The sequence below is a fragment of the Rhipicephalus sanguineus genome, chromosome 2, assembly GCF_013339695.2.
Source record: "Rhipicephalus sanguineus isolate Rsan-2018 chromosome 2, BIME_Rsan_1.4, whole genome shotgun sequence".
NCBI classification, from domain to species: Eukaryota; Metazoa; Arthropoda; class Arachnida; order Ixodida; family Ixodidae; genus Rhipicephalus; species Rhipicephalus sanguineus.
Genome location: NC_051177.1, coordinates 126,002,853 through 126,019,359, shown reverse-complemented (window position 1 = coordinate 126,019,359; position 16,507 = coordinate 126,002,853). Strand labels below are relative to the sequence as shown.

At 45.8% G+C, this 16,507-nt stretch overlaps 2 protein-coding genes across 2 annotated transcripts in view; both read left to right on the top strand.

Annotated features, from left to right (window-relative positions):
* The window catches only part of LOC119383645 (retinaldehyde-binding protein 1-like), a 67,008-nt gene extending 65,835 nt beyond the window's left edge, over nt 1–1,173 (top strand). The window contains exon 6 of the mRNA XM_049412602.1: nt 969–1,173. Within this exon, the coding sequence (XP_049268559.1) occupies nt 969–1,145 (177 nt within the window). The 3' untranslated portion in view covers nt 1,146–1,173. The remainder of the gene's footprint in view (nt 1–968) is intronic.
* A 4,280-nt stretch (nt 1,174–5,453) lies between these two features.
* LOC119381274 (alpha-tocopherol transfer protein-like) lies at nt 5,454–8,884 on the top strand. Its single transcript, XM_049412920.1, has 3 exons — nt 5,454–5,466; nt 7,513–7,761; nt 8,481–8,884. The coding sequence occupies exons 1-3, from the start codon at nt 5,454–5,456 to the stop codon at nt 8,696–8,698; spliced, it is 480 nt and encodes a 159-aa protein (XP_049268877.1). The 3' UTR covers nt 8,699–8,884.
* The last annotated feature ends 7,623 nt before the right edge of the window (nt 8,885–16,507 follow it).

Genomic DNA, 16,507 nt, shown 5'->3' with positions numbered 1-16,507 from the left:
CATGACTACAATTTTTACGTAATGTAGTTTGTAACGCGTTAGCGGTGAATAGAGAAAAAAAAAGCGCGACCATTGCGAAGCTACGCACCTTGATGCGCTTCCGACCCAATTTCTGATTCGTATCATATTTTTTTTCTCTTTTTCCGCAGGACACATTTCCCGCCAGAGTGAAGGGCTTGTATTTCTTAAACACGCCCCCTATTTTCGAAGGTATCTATAATATCCTCATGAAGCCATTCATATCCACTAAACTAAAAAGGAGGGTAAGATATGAAGCTGATTACTACGCATTTTCGTTATTTTGGTACGTCAAACCTCGATATAACGAATACGGATGTCAAACCTCGATATAACGAATACGGATCTAGCGAACTATCGCGTATAACGAAGAAACGAAAGTATACTTTTCGCATTATTATAGTGTTGCGAATATTGCTTCCTAACGAAACCGTTTTCGTGTCAAATGCGACTTCGTTATAATGAGGTTTGGCTGCTACTCTTTTCCGTGCTCCTCCTATATTCTGCGAGACGCTTGTATTGTAGCGTAAATGCTCTTGCGACTAGTCGGTAATTAACAGCCAGTTCGCACAAAAACAAAGCCTCATATATTTCACGATTATTCGAAGCCTGACACCTCGAGTTAGTTGGAGAATGCATGACCGCACACTATACGCAATGCCAAGAACAATGCAGCGTATGAGCAGGCGATCACTTAAGTTGTCTTCGTGAACTGCAGGAGGATTCGTATGGCTTTCAGCGCTTTCTCCCTCTCTCTTTTTAACCCCCTCATTTCCATCCCCACGTAAAGAGTAGCAATTTGGATAAAGTCTGGCTAACCTCCCTGCCTTTTCTGTGTTCCCTCTCTCTCTCTCGGAATTATCTCGAATAGCGCGGCAAGGTATACCAACTTTTGCCCTTATCATTGTGCAAGGGTTATCACTTTACTCGTATTTAGTGCATTCTTCCAGATTCACTTGATTAAAGGTGGCCTGTCTGAACTCAGTGACATTTTCCCCTTGGAACGTCTCCCAAAGGAATATGGTGGGACACTGGAGGACTACGACTGGGATGAGCAGCAGCGCTCCTTTCGTGAGAAAGCCAAACACTTTGAAAATGTGTGTCTGTGGGGCTACGTCGAAAAATAAAGCGAAAGTATGCGCTACTGGGTATAAAGAAAACAACATACACGCTTCAGTTTTTACTTTGAAGATGTTGTTTCTTGCAGTGTTTTATTGGTATCGTCCTGTATCTCCCATGTGCGTAAACTTGTTTCATCGGGTATCCTGCGCTGAAAACAAATGACACATCATATTCTCAAGGAAAAGGTAGGAAACCAGCGGAGAGATGAAAGGCAGGAATGTTAACTAGTTTAGAATAGCCGATATTCTACCCGGCCCTGAGGAAATCTTTGGAAGTGTTTGAAAACTGGAGGTCTAAATAGAGAGGGATGGAAAGATACTAAAGGTAATCGCCTGACATAAAAGGTGACTTGCCGTGTTTGTACATCTCTGTATGCAATGCCCACCGTACGGCAAGCTCATTTTATTGTGTAGACGTCTGGCTAGTTTGCATTTTCATTATTATTTTGTGCTGCCTTCGAATCAAATGGAACGAGTGTCTTCACAACGCATAAAACGCCCATAAGTTCGCGCCTCATCTTTTGAGGGCAGCCGCGATATATAGTTTAGCAACGTCCGCGACATCGCAGCTTTTTACAAAATCGGGCTTTCCTGTTGGTGCGATACAATGTGAAGAGCCAGAGAGAGAGAGAGAGAGAGAAACGCTAGGCTACGTTAGGAGGTCAAATATACGGATGGATGGTTCGTGGTCCTATATGCTATGTAAATTGAGTAAAAGGGTCGCGTAAGCTCAAACTGCTTGATTTTAGATTCGCCGATCCTTTCATGGTTTCACAACAGCCACAGGTATCAGCACCAAATAATCAAGTGACAAAGTGACGGGAAATGAGATAAAAGAGGGAGTAGAACGGTACATTTACGAGAAAAGCAAGAAAAAAGCACTGAAGCAATCTGTGTGCCCTTTGTAATATTCCGGGGTAAGTTTCCGGGGTAAGTTTCCGGAGTAATCAACAGATACTGAGCACGAACTCTTGATTTCTCAAAAGTATCCTTTTGTTTGCCTTTCTGAAGAAAAGCATCATGACTATGACACATTCACCTCATTGGATGTTGGGATAGCGTAGATAAGCTGCCATTTTCATAATCAACAAAAGTGACTATGAGTGCACTGCCTTCCCGGATTCTGAGATCGTTTCAGTTTAAACGTAGCATTACACTTGCAAACTAATTGCTTACGACGCTGTGCGGCTAAGCGGGTAGTAAGGCCCTCACATACTTGCGAAAGGCGCACTTCCAAAGCCCAATCAAGGCTCACTGACTCCAGCAGTCAAACGCTTGTTCCACAATACGCGGAAACGTCATAGCTCTGAAAAGTATGACACCTATTACTGATTTTGTTTGAAGTTGCAAGTTTATTTTACCACAGCAGCACGTCCAAAACATGTGCATCAGTCGTAAGGATAGCGGTAAAACAGCAGAATAAAACAGGCTGACAGGCCTCCCTACACCTCGAAAACACACGGACAAAAGCAAACAGGGGTACTGGAGTTTACAGGCAACATGTTCATGAAGCACGCGTCATATGCACTTACATAAACATCAAGGGTCTAAGGACACACAATTATATTTGCAATGTGTACAAAAATAAGGCCACACAAACAGACATGTCTGAGCAAGTTGCATGAAAGCAAAGCAGAACATTCAATGCAGTACTTCGAATATAATGTCACTTCATATATTACTAAGCGATATTGTAGTAGTTGGCTCATTTTGGACCTGGTCATCGTATGATCATTTTCTTTTTTAGAGGTTGCATTGCTCCAGCCAAATAAATCTTGTGATGTACTCTCTTCTTATATGCACTGATAGGCGCCACAGCTCGAGTACAGAACATTGTAATCGCAGGGGAATGAATTAGTAAAAGTAAGTATAGGGCGACTAAAGCTTCCTGTACGCTTGAGACGACACAATGAAGTTGACAACACAAAAGGGCACAACAAAAACACGCGTGTACATATGGTCTTTAATATTATATATAGGACGTCTACTAATCAGCGAGACCTCGCTGACCGCACGTGTAACATGTGTGGCGCGTGGACGAATTGTTTTTCAAGTTTCCAGTGCAGCTGTACGACCTAGAAAGGAGAGTCGCCTTTGGCAGCCGGATAACAAAATGACGTATACCCCGTAGCACCCTACCTAGTCTACCAATAAAGAAATAAACACTTGCATAATTGGCGTCGCTATAGCTCCTTACAATTACGTCAATCGCTCTATGTTTAGCTATAAGGACTACACGTGCGGCACGGCAAGGTCATTCAAGAGCAAGAAACAATAATGTTAATAACCGGAACTTCCACGCGCACCTGTTCTCGTGCCAGAGAAAGGCTTATTTGCATCCCTTCCTAGAGGTCGAGTCATTAGAGAGCCAGCGGCTACTGAAAGGGGCGCACGTACCGAGAGATCTTCGCCAAGCGTACCGCAAGCAGAGCTGTTTAAACGGACCACCAACCTTTTGCGGAGCCTTTCTTAAGTATAAGTGCCCAGTGACAAGGGTTCGCTTTGACTCCAATATATCGGCAAACTCTCGGAGATCGCTACAATGTTAAACGACCAAGTGCAACACGACACCTTTACTTCTGTACAAGGATTTGTCATCTTTTAACCGAGGGACATCGGCCGTGCGGCGACCGCTGTCCAGGGCTCAAACGGTACGTAAGCATATCTGTGGCGTCTCCACGTAACCCTAAACATTCTTTTCGTGTGAAAGGTGCAACGTCTGAAACCTGGTGTCTGAGGGCAGTTTTATACAGAGTGAATTTGAGTATACTGTGTCACGTGTTGAAGCGTTCGTGTTACGAGTTATTGATCGTTTTATCTCGACAAAGAATGTGAGACGACACATTTGAGGGGTATGCAACCAACTTGTGGTTTTAATAATGGGCCATATTTACTACTTGAGGCTTACATTTATCCGATGTTCGCATAAAATAAGCGTAACTTTTGAAAAGGTACTCCTGCTCGTGTCGTTAGGAACTGATAGGAGAGCTTCGCTGACAGAAAGTTTAAATGACGATGCACCGCAATTTGACCACAAGTGGTCAAACTTGAGAATGATAATTATGGTACAGTAACGTCCAAGTCTATGTCCAAGCTTATTAACTTACTTTTTAAAGAACTTCAATCAATATCATGCACGAGTGATGGCCAACAACACACGAGTATACTTAAAGTTTTGTGCGATTTCAGCAACGCTGAATTGATTGGTTCCACGAAAAGATTTCAAACGGAAGGCACCCTTAATACACCCCGGCTCAAAATTATCACAAAAAAATTTGCAGCCAGCAGGATGTTCGGATTCAAAATTTATGGATGTATGGATGGAAACAACTTTATTTGATTAAGCTTCGAGAACTCTCTGAAGAGTGGTCTTTATTTTCCTCAATATGAAGTTGTTGTTTTGTGTTGCAGATTTCGTTTGAAGACGCCACGGTATACAACGGGTAAGAAAGCAACGTGAACGTCATGACTGGGTTACAACAGTCGGAAATGGAGGATGACGAACGGGATCGTTTGAAAGAACTTCGGCTGATACTTAAAGGTACCACAATCGGAACACTATCTTTTTCGTATTTTCTCGTGTGCATTTAATTCTGACGTCGGAGAACACCAGGCGGGGAAAATTACCCGGAGTCCACCACTACGACGTGCCTTATAGTCATATCGTGGTACTGGCAGGCAATAACACTCCATATAAAGTAAATTATTTGATTTCGGCTACCATTTTCCCGCACAAATAATTGCGACGTGTTATGCGCAAATACACAAAGCTTCTAAGCATTTTCATATAACTTTTAACGGAATTTCACCTTTACTACAAGCGCGTAGGGTTTCTTTTCATTTACTGATGTCAGTTCTCAGTTAAGGTACTTGAAAGGACTACCTAGTTGAAGAATACGAACTAACAAATGTGCTTTGGGTAGAACAACAGCGGATGTCTAGAAACGCCGGCGTTGGCCTCCAGTTTCGCCCCCCACTGTTTCTAAATTTATAGTGTTTTCGCGAGTTCGTAAGTATTCTAATATGACAGGGCGCCTTCTTTCGCTCATGTGTTTGTGAATTTACGCGCGAACATGCGATTACGTTCACCACGAAGAGTGGCATCGCGAGGACTTGGGCTGCGTTTCTTCGAACATGTAGGCGCCTGCAAATTTCTTTACTCATTTATTTATTTATTTTATTTATTTATTTACCTGCATTGTGTTTACAGCAAGGGGCATGGGGAAATGACCGCAAAGAGCAGGCACATAACACGTGACAAAAACATTACTTAATGATTACGATATTCCATGCAACGGGAGAATGTCTCGCATAATGGAAATCACAAGTTTGTGAATCACATGCCAAGCGCATCTTTCTTTTGTTCTTTTTTAGATGCGAAAGCATCTCTTGCTCGGGGGTTTGTCCCGCGGCATGGTAGTCCGCACTCACACTACGCATGCGTAACTCTCCTCCTTCCCTATCTCCAACAGCTGCGCGTTACCCTCTCCACTTCTCTTCCAGCACCTGCTTGCGCTTCTCCCGCGTTCTCGCTTCTGCTGTCGCGGTGCATGCGCTACTCTCCTCCTCTAGTCTCCTCTCCTTCAAGTGGTAGAGCGCTGCGCGCGTTGTCCAGCGCTTGCTTCGGCTGACTCCTCTGAAATGCGGGGTCGACATGCCGAAATTCTCTCCTGCGCAACGCCGCGATGAGCACGAGCGAATGCGCGTCCCCTTCCCCTCTCTGTCCTCTCCTAAGCTGCCCACCTCTCGCAAGCCTGTCGACCGCCTTCCGCGCTCGCCCTGTGAGAATCAACGGCCAGGCTAGAGGGAAGACACGACGCGCCCTCTTCGCGTTCCACGACGCGAGGTCGGTAGCATGCCCAACGAATGCCAACGGAACGCGATCGTGCTCCGGCTTCGCATCGCCTCATGGTCCCCTTTAGCGGGAGATGGCGTAATTTTTTTTCTTGGACATGTTTTTTATTCTTTTTATTTAAACTTTTGATAGGATTCCGCATTATGCACACGTTGTGATAACATTCAAATATTTCCAGTCTGATCGCAGCCGTGGAAAACTGTACTGCAATCCCGTTTTGATCTTGTCCGTTTGGTTAAAATGTTTTGCGCATATGCATTCAGCTTTAAGTTGAAGCAGCTAAGCTGTGAGAAATACGTACCTTTATTACAGATTATTCGGTTTCATCACGTTCAGAAAGTATCGCCTGTCTTTGTTTCCAATACGTGATTCATTGCACAGCCGTCAGCAAGCTTAACTCGAACCCTTCCCAGCGTGTCCTGAAACGATGTGATTGATGCCAGCGCTGCGTAGCTATGGATTCTGTTGCGGAGATGTTTCCAATGCATGCCTCTATAGTATCTAAGCATACTGACGTATTATTTCGGCAGCAGCGCCCAGCGCGAATCTGGCATCAGTCAAACCAGTCGAGGTCACGCTGCGGAGCGTTCGAGTGAAGCTTGCTGACGACTGCACAGCTGCAGTGGGAAAAAAAAAGATTATGGCACGAATGACCAACGACCGGAGAGGCAGAACAGCGACAAGCATGCGCTTTAGTTGCGAAGCATTCCCATAACGAGTGTAGGGTGCAGTATTCGTGTTTATGAGCAGCGGTCACCGGCAGAAAACAGCCCCTCCCGAAGCAAACTATTCTAATGCGTCATCCGTCATTTTTGCGCCATCCGTCCGTTGTGCTGATCTTTTACCGACACAGCCGTGCTTCCATTTTTCACGCGGGCTCATGTTGGCCTCTACGTCGAGATTTTATTTTACTCTTAATTCTGTTCTCAACAAACGCTCGCTTACAAAAAACCCGCCGTGGTAGCTCAGCACGTAAGGTCTCTGGATGATAAGCCCGAGGACGCGGGTTCGATTACTGGTCACGGTGGCCTCATTTCGGGTGGGGGCGAAATGGAAGAACACACGTGTGTATGAAGATTTAGGTGGTCAAAGTTAACCCGTAGTCTTTCACTACGGAAAGCCTCATAATCACATCCAAATAAGTTCATGGGAAGACAGAAGCCTGAAGGGAAGAAAAATTCTTCAACACGGCGTCTCGCTGCAGCCGACGTTTCGACAAGAGGACGTGTCTTCATCAAGGTTGCAGCCTTGAATAAAACAAGACCTCTTATCTAAACGTTGACTGCATCGACATCCCGCTTTCCAGAAGTTTTCATCTCATAATGACATCGCGGTCTTGGACGTAAAACCCCGGAAATTTTTGTTAGTAGGAAAGAAGGAAGAAACGCTTACCACTCCACTTACCAACATAAGTTGAAAACAACAAGTATGTGTATCCGCCCTTTGACGAAGATTCTCCTTCAGAAACACAACATTGAACTTCCTGTGTTTTTCTTTTTTGTGTGTGTGTCACCGCAGAGGACGGTCTACGCGTTGTGCCAGACGACGACGCCCTTCTCATGTTTCTACGTACCAAAAAATACGACGTCCAGAAAGCCGCGAAGAAGATCAGAAACTACTTCCGCGTCCGCAAGGACATGCCGGAGTATTTCGAAGACCTGACGCCTTCCAGCATCCCGTACCAGGCCGTGTTCCACGATCACAAGCTCATCATGCACGCCAGGGAGAGGGACTCCGAGGGCAGAGCTGTTGGGTTCCTCAAGTTTGGTGAGTACTTTTATCTTCCGGGGCTTTACGCTTGCTCGTTGAACGCATAAGTTTTGCATGCGCACTTTTCGCGTCTCTTCGTTCTGAAGAACAAAACATAGCCTGCGCGCTGCAGGCAAAATTGTCAACTTCGAAATATTGGCCTCCGCCTACGACAGAAAGGCAGAGGAGACAATTTGTATGTTTGCAGTCAAATTACGTGAAGTCGCATAGTGTACGTCGATAATGGCTACAATACAAGTTCAGTGCCTTTCTGTAAGCTTTCTCAATTTCTATAAGCCAATTTGTACAGTAATCCTTTACGAGTAACTCCTAGAAAACCTTTCTCAAGATACTGTTTCTATTTTGGTGGAAAATAATGACCATAACATATTACAAATCGCGGGAATTTTCCTACTTATATAGTGAAATTGCCCGCTGTATCGTCGCATCTTTGTTACCAGTTAAACTCAAACTTTACAATGTTGTGAGTCGCATAGTGTGAATTTTCTTTTGTTAGCGATGTTGATAACTTGCGTTAATCGCAAATCGCAACGATTCAATTTTCTTACGTCTCTGTTGAATTCCCGTTCCTTCACATCTAAAAAAAGATCTAGTATTCGCACATCTTTGCCAGCAATGCATCATCAACACAAGTGCGAAAGATTATCGCTTTGAACTCCGCACGCCTGCTAGCTGCCGTAGCAAAGTAAGCCACTTGCCGTGTCTTCCGATTGTAGGCGCCTGGAATAGCGACATCTGCTCCATGAGCAACCTTATGAGGTGCCTCCTACTGGCCGCCGAATGTGGTCTTCTCGAAGTGGACGCGCAACTACACGAGGTCGTCGCTGTCGTAGACCTCCAAGGCTTCAGCGTCAGCCACTTGAAGGAGCTGACTCCGTGGTTCCTTCGACGAGTCATCCTCATTGCTCAGGCAAGTGGAATGCCCTTAGTATAAACATAGGAACAATAAGGTCAATACACAATGATATAATTCACGCATGACCAAATAGCAACAAACAGTGTCTTGGCCTTGTAAATGCAGTCGCTTTTCAAGAGCACGAGCGCTAAGGCGACAATTATTTAGAGTATAGTTCCACTTTTGTCTCTTTCCTTACAATCTCGCAATAGTTAGCAGGTATATGGATTTAAGTTGTCTTCCAAATAATAGGTATTCCGTGACAGAGTGAGGCACTGAGAAACAGCCAAACTACAGAAGTCCAAAGCTGTTACTTCCGTACTCTTTTATTTTTATCCGCGATGAAGACAGCACGTTAAATACGAGATCATTTATTAATGCGAGTGTATAGTACATGGCAGCTATATTTGCTTCAAGCTAGGCTAATGAGGCAAAATTGCATCACTTATGTTTCAGAACTCACTGCCAGCAAAAATAAAGGGAATCTACGTCGTCAACACGCCAGCCCTGGCTGAGTACGCGGTCTCCCTTGTACAGTTCTTTCTTCCGGCGAAACTAAAGAGCAGGGTAAGAAACAACGATACTCATTGTTTTGTCAGTTTTGTCATTGTTTTGTCATTGTTTACATCTCTCTCGTCCTTCTTGTGTTGACTCACTGCCTGAAAATTTTTCCAATTATAGCCTAGAGCATAGCGAGAACAAACTCACTATGAATGTAACGTCAGCAACGTAACACTTCCTATTTTTACAAGTGAAAATATAGGAGTGCTTTTAGTGCACGTTCATAGCACCCGATACTGCATGATTGCTATCTATCTATCTATCTATCTATCTATCTATCTATCTATCTATCTATCTATCTATCTATCTATCTATCTATCTATCTATCTATCTATCTATCTATCTATCTATCTATCAGGGGCTTAGCCAGGGGGGGGTGGGGGGTTCAACCCCCCCAAAAGTTTGCAGTTTTGCTTGCGTATATATGCACGCGCACATACAAACGCACGCACGAACATACATAAAGTATGGTTGAACCCCCCCCCCCGAAAAAAAATTGTGGCTACGCCCCTGCTATCTATCTATCTATCTATCTATCTATCTATCTATCTATCTATCTATCTATCTATCTATCTATCTATCTATCTATCTATCTATCTATCTATCTAATCTTCCCTTGTCTTACTGCTGCTCTTTTGTATAAGTAACTGCCTTCCACGTGTCTTCTTTCGGTGTCAATTCTGCATTCCGATTTCTTCCAACTTTACGCAGTATAATGTGGTTGGAGTGAAAACGAACGCTCTTTCTCCGTAATATCGACGTACTGTCACCACGCGGTCATTATGTTAAACATAGGCGTGCGCAGGGTTCCCCATCAGGGGGGGGGCGAAGGTTCATAGCCGCGCCCCCTCCCCTATGAAGTCAATGTACGAGGCAGATTTTGCGCCCCTACCCTCTTAGGTGACTAGGGGGGGAAATGTATGAGGCAGATTTTGCGCCCCCCCTCCTCTTAGGTGATTAGGGGGCGGCCGCCACCCCTGCCCCCCCCCCCCTATGCGCACGCCTATGATGTTAAATGCTGGCGACGTCTTATTGCATAGAACTGTGGTACAATGTCTACCGTGGTAGCTTAGTGACTAACGCATCGCGCTATTAAAATCGAAGAAACGCGTTCAACTACCGGTCATGGTAGCAGCATTTCGATGCGGACGAAACGAAAAAAAAGCGCCCATGTACTTAAATTTAGACGCACGATAAAGAACCTCAAGTTGTGAAAATTAATAATGAGACCCTCCTATTTCGGCGTGGCTTATGCTAATGTTGTGATTCCGGCATGTAAGAGCCAATAATTTATGTTTTTGTTTTAATTTGTGGTACAATTTCAATTTTTGTTACCATTAAGGCTGAAGAAGAAAAATGTTGCAGTGCCTTAGCTCGGCTATGCCAGGATAACGTAGCGTTAGCAAAGGTTCAGCTGATTGTTCTTAGCTTTCCTGATTGTCTAGGATTAGCTTGATTATCATACTTACTGCTGCTCCAATGATAAACACACGGTACACGTATTATGTGGCACATGTATATTTATTTTGCCAAGCAAGTACTTCGGGGTTCGACGAGTTATGCTTCTTCGCTCTTTTGCGCCGTTGAGCAGCATTTGCGCTCTCCTTCTCCATGGCTAAACCACACTAGCAAACGCTAGAGTTTCTGTATATGCTACCTTTAGGTAGCAGAGTTGCTCATAGGTCTGGCTAGCAACCACAGCTATGCGGCGAAGACGAGTTCCGTTTTTGCAGGCGACATGCCTACTGGGTCACCGATCGGTAAGTCAGGCGTGTCGAAGACCGGTGATTAACTTTACTGTGAATGACTAGTGTCAATCCAGTTCGCTGCAGCGGCGCGATCGAGAAACACAAGAATTGACCCGAGCGTCAGCTTCTCCGCAACGCTTGGTTGCTAGCGGCGTTTGGAAGACGGATGCGTAACTCTGCTACCTAAAGGTAGCATAAACAATAACTCTAGCAAACGCCAGTCAGAGGAGCTATCATGCGGCTCCAGCGCAGTGTCAGACGGCGACTGCACAGCGAAGGCGAATAGCTGCGCGCGCGCCAGCGCCAGTACGTCTACCTCGGCTACGACGTCACTCCTCTGGAAAGCGCAGACCAGCGGCAGCGAGTCGCGCGCGGCAGCGGCGGAGTGCGCGGGAGGTGCCGGTTCCGATGCGCCAGCTGTGTGACATCACTGATCCTCGCGCATGCGCAGCACGGCTCTTGAGGAGTCACGCGAAACTGGCTCGGCCAGGCCAGTGTAGCTAACGCTACAAAAGTTGTGCTGCATGAGTCCTCATATGATCCAAACCAAATTATGCCATACATAAAATAAACTCCCTTCCGTACCATTAAAAAAATCATTCTGACCGTGCCAGTTGTATGTAGAAATTGTAAAACAGGACCCTTCTGCTCTATTGAGTAAATCAAAAGGCAGAATTCACGCAGGCTCATTAACAGATGCCTACCAACTCATCAAGAGAGCTTCGCAGATCCCGCGAACATGAGCTTCGTAAAAACTAAATAATTGAAAAAGATTACTGTTATCAAACCGGACCACAATATCCCCAACTGCATATTGTGTTGTGGGGAATATCACTTTTGTGACGTCAGACTTTTGCATGTCTAGCCAAGCGTCTTTCATGTGATGTAGGTTGTTCGCAAGCACAAGAAGTGACTCTAATGCTTTCTTGTTCAACATGGAGAGAACTTTATTGAAAACTGGCATTTGCTATTCTCCGCAGCAGCCTTTCTGTTCCGGCGCTTCTATTTTTCAAGTGACTCCTATCAACACGCCTGCCTGTCGCAATCGAAAACAAATTCCTTTCGTGGCGCTTTGCAGTTGCACTTCTTCGGCGCTGGGTTTTCCGAACTCCGAGGCGTCATTCCATCTGAGCTGATACCGAAGGACTTCAGCGGCACGCAAGAAGACTTCGACTTTCACGCGCAAGAAGATTTCTTCCTTAGAAAGGCCGGCCACTTTGACAGCATGCAACAGTGCGGTTACTGAGGGAGCCAGGCGTGTACGCGCGTGTGTGTTTGTGTGTTAGATTAATGTAAAGAACATTTGAAGTACGTAAAATAATAAATGCGTTTTACAAATATTACACGGATGATTCATAATGAAGTCATTTACCCTGACTGTGGGTCTGTGCCCCTGACGTTATCGGCACAGGAACTTCCTAAATGCCTCCTAACTGCGAGAGCGTAGAGCTTCGAAAGTCCATCCCTGTCTTTTGTTCTGTCTCTCTTTTCAACCCTATTTCCCCTGTAGGGTAGCGAACCGGACGTGAGTCAGGTTAATCTCCCTGCCTTTACATGATTCTCTCTCTCTCTCTATTCGCAAGTCTTACAGCGAACATATTTGTGGCTAGGAAATTCCTCCATTAGTGTGCAGAAACTGCCAGTGCAGATATGTGCGACAGAAATTGGGCGAAACCCTTTTCTTACCACTGGTCGACTAAAAAAGGAGAAAACACTGAGGAGGCAAATGCCACTTAAGGGGGCCCTGCAACACTTTTTCAGCATGGTCAGAGAACGCTTTAGAAAATGAAAAACTTTAGCAGGAGCATACGCTATATTTGAGAGGGGACTTCTGGACAGTCATTTCGGATTTAGTTGCAGGGTGTGTGATTGAGTATGGTTCGAAATCTTGTGTCACCGCTGTGTCGCGCACAAAACAGCTTCGCTGATCACCAACTTTTACGGAATGGAATCGCTCCTCATATTTTTTGCAGAGGGAACAAATAGTCTGAAATGCTTTGACGGCGTACACGTCTCGTCGCTGCTATAGAATGCCCCGCGCCTTTCCAGGTGGCTTTTTCTGCTGGGATATGTAGAATGATGGTGAGTATTTAAGTGATGTTTCTCACGCTATCACAAATTTTCATGAAACATTCCTGTAACTAGAGCAAACCGCGAAATTCCGACAGCGGTTGGTAGTACAAGATCCTAATGGCAACGCCCGAGGGCTCAATCCATAATGTACGAGTATTTACACGCGTAAATAAATAGGCTGCGATTGCCAACATATTAACGACGAGTGAGACTACAGCATATGTAACTGAGTTAAACTCACTCATATGCCAATTTTAAAACTGCGGGTTTCAACATGTGTGTCGCCAATATTACGAGCTTAGACAGAAACAAAGCCAACTTCAAGAAGTGTCGGTACAAGAGGTTAACTGCAAAGTGTGCAGTTGGCTACTGTACTGCAAGACAAAGAGGGTAATACAGTAGAGCTATCAGATATGGGCCTACAATTACTAGAGGGCTACTTTCGTTTATGTATATGTCACTTTGGTGAAGATAACAATGATGCGCCGGCGGTAACTACTCCACAAGCAGAGCTCTACGTGCATCACATAAAGCGGCAGTAGTACTGAGACCTAAGACTCATTCGCACCTGGAAATAGTAACCGTCGCGTGATCATTTGCGACTGGCTACCAAAAAGCGACTCAAGGTGACCGATGTTCACACCTGCGTGCGGCCTATACACGTCGCCACACAGAATTCACATCTGCTCGCATTGCCATTGCCGCGTAAAATAAGCCGACGTTCTGTCCCTGCGCATCTGATTGGTTTAGAGAGTTGTGACTGCAGTTGCGCGGCTGAAAATCGAGCAGCGAGCGACTGAATCAAAGCAGTCGCTTTGCGACCAAAGCGGTCATTTGCGACTGCTTGCGACCAGTCGCTTTTAAGGCTCGTTCACAGCTGCGACTAGCAACGGTCGAGAGACCAAGTTAGTCGCAAAGCGACTGGCCGCAAATGGCGGCTTTGATCACAAAGCGACTGTTTTGGGCTCAGTCGTTCACTGCTCGATTTTTCAGTCGCGCGACTGCAGTCGCAAGCCTCTAAATCAATCACATGTGCAGGAACAGGACGTCAGCTGATTTTACGGGTCAATCAATGGCAGTGCGAGCCATATCTGAGCAGACGTGAATTTTGTGTGGCGACGGGTATGAGTCGCACGCAGGTGTGAACATCGGTCGCCTTTTTGGTCGACAGTCGCAAATGGTCGCGCGACCGGTGCTAGCCGCAGGTGTGAGGCGAGTTGGTTGAAATACACGTTTGTTAAACAGAAGCGCCTGCGAAAATGGGGAGAAAAAAGTCAGTGTTAATTTTGAGGTAAATGAGAGAAAAGGGCTTTAGCATGGCGTCGGGGGGGGGGGGGGGAGCATTTTTGATGGAGGTGAAAATGCTTGAGGCTCGTGTACTTAGATTTTAAGTGCACCTTAAAGAACCCCGGGATGTCGAAATTTTTGGTGCCGTCCACTACGGCGTCTTTCATAACCATGCCGTGTGTTTGGTACGTTAAAACCCAACCACTATTATTATTACATGACGGCAGGGCGTGGGGTATATTGGTGATTTCGAACAAGTGTAAAATTGTATACCAGTGCTCAATGGGGCCGCCAATTCTCGTGCAGGCCTCGCACCTTGATGCCTTGATTGGCGCATGCACGAGAGCAATGGCAGCCTTGATCGTTATGAAAACGAGGCAGGAGTCTCAATGCGATGTCCTGCAAGCGGAAAATAGTCAGCGCCGCGGAAAACTCGCCAAGCGTCTGAACGCATTTTCCTGCACGCGGGATCTTCCTAGAGTGCCCTTTTCCGCCTAATAAAGCATGCTTATAAGGCCTGTGTCCGTGGTGAAGTGCCTAGAGTTGGGCTTCGGTACTATGAGTTCAGACAGTTCAAATACCAACGTCGCAGAATTTTGTTTGCTTGGGTTTATTTATTGGTTTATTGATCAGAGCTTGTGTCGGAATTCTTTGTATTTCGATTTTTGTTCTAGCAGCTTTTGTAGGAGAGTATGCCGTCGTCGGCTTTAAAAAACACATTTTCATTATGTTTTGTTTAGTGGACAAGCGGAACGTGAGCCGGAGGGCCAGACGTAAGCTGATATTACTTAGTCTGCTCGAAGTTCACAGAGGAGGAGGGGAAGGAAATTAGCGGAGACGGAAGCAGCGCGGGATGGCAGTGTGGCCATTTGCTTCCACCATGTGTGCGGCGAGAACGAAACATCGCGCGGGACGATCGCGCCATTTCTCAATCCTTCTTGTAACGCAGATAACCGACGCATGGCCTCCGAGATGGCGGGCGCGCCCGACGTATCAGTCAAGGACGCATCGTGTCATGCGACTCTGCAGTCCCAGCGCTTATGCGTAATGCCCCCAACAAGGGGAATGGCCTCGGTCGACGCTCTTACTTGGCAGAAACGATGAGACACGTGCCCTCATTTCTGGCGCTGTTCCTGAGCGCATTGTTTTGAGGATCAGTGGCCGAGGCAGAAACGTATTTCGATGGGGGGAGCATGTCCTTTATCTGACACGGTGCCCGGGCAGGTAAGTGTGGTCGTGCATCAAATTTTTTGCTCTGTATCTCATGGAAGGAAAAAACGCCAGGCCTGCGCGGAACGCGCAGCACAGCTACAGCGAAAGCTGGAAGAGCGGCATTTCTAGATCCCGTTATAAACACTCTTGGGGCAGGTACACTAGCAGCGCACCCACTACGCCACAAATCATTTTTATGCAGTTGAAAAGCACCCACTACGCCATTATTCGTCATTATGCGGAGAAGCGAAGTACCATCTGTAAGGCATTATGTGCACTTTGTGGATGCGACGGCTGATGACGAAGAAGAATTATGGCTGAGCCCTTTGTAATGGGTTGGAAGCTTTAAACGACCCACTAGTTACGTAATTCACATATTGTGACGCCCGGTCGTTATTTCACTCTCCCGCCACGCATATACCGTACGTTAACGAGAGAAATAGAGAGAGGGAAAGACCTTTATTGAGATCCTGAGGAAATGGATCATGGGGGCCTTAATATAACGTATCCTGTCGGGCTAGTTGGTACATAGCTGGTTAGACAAACGTTGGCGCAAAACAAGAACGTGGACGAAGAAGTAACACAGACAAGCGCACTGTGCGCTTGTCCGTGTTACTTCGTCTACGTTCTTGTTTTGCGCCAACGATTTTCTAACCAGCATGGGGGGCCTTATGGGCCTCCTTGGTAACCAATAGAAGTGCACTTGCGAGGAACTCACTACGCTATAAATCATAATTTTTTGTGAAGTAGGGAAGCAGCCACTATGCTATTTTTCTTCATTCTGCGGAGAGCCGTGGTACCCGCTAAACACCTGTAAGGCATTATGTGCACTTTTTTGGCGCTGTGGCTGATGACGATGAAGAATTATGGCAGATTCCTTTGTAATGGGTTGATAGCATTCAACAACCCACTCGTTGCGCAATTCGCATTTTATGACGCCTGGTTACACAGCTCGCGTTGTGTGACG

What these genes read in the sequence shown, in the direction of transcription:
- LOC119381274 (XM_049412920.1), top strand. An exon ending in TGTTGGGTTCCTCAAGTTTG is followed by an intron (nt 7,762 to 8,480) that starts GTGAGTACTTTT and finishes TTCCGATTGTAG; the next exon opens with GCGCCTGGAATAGCGACATC.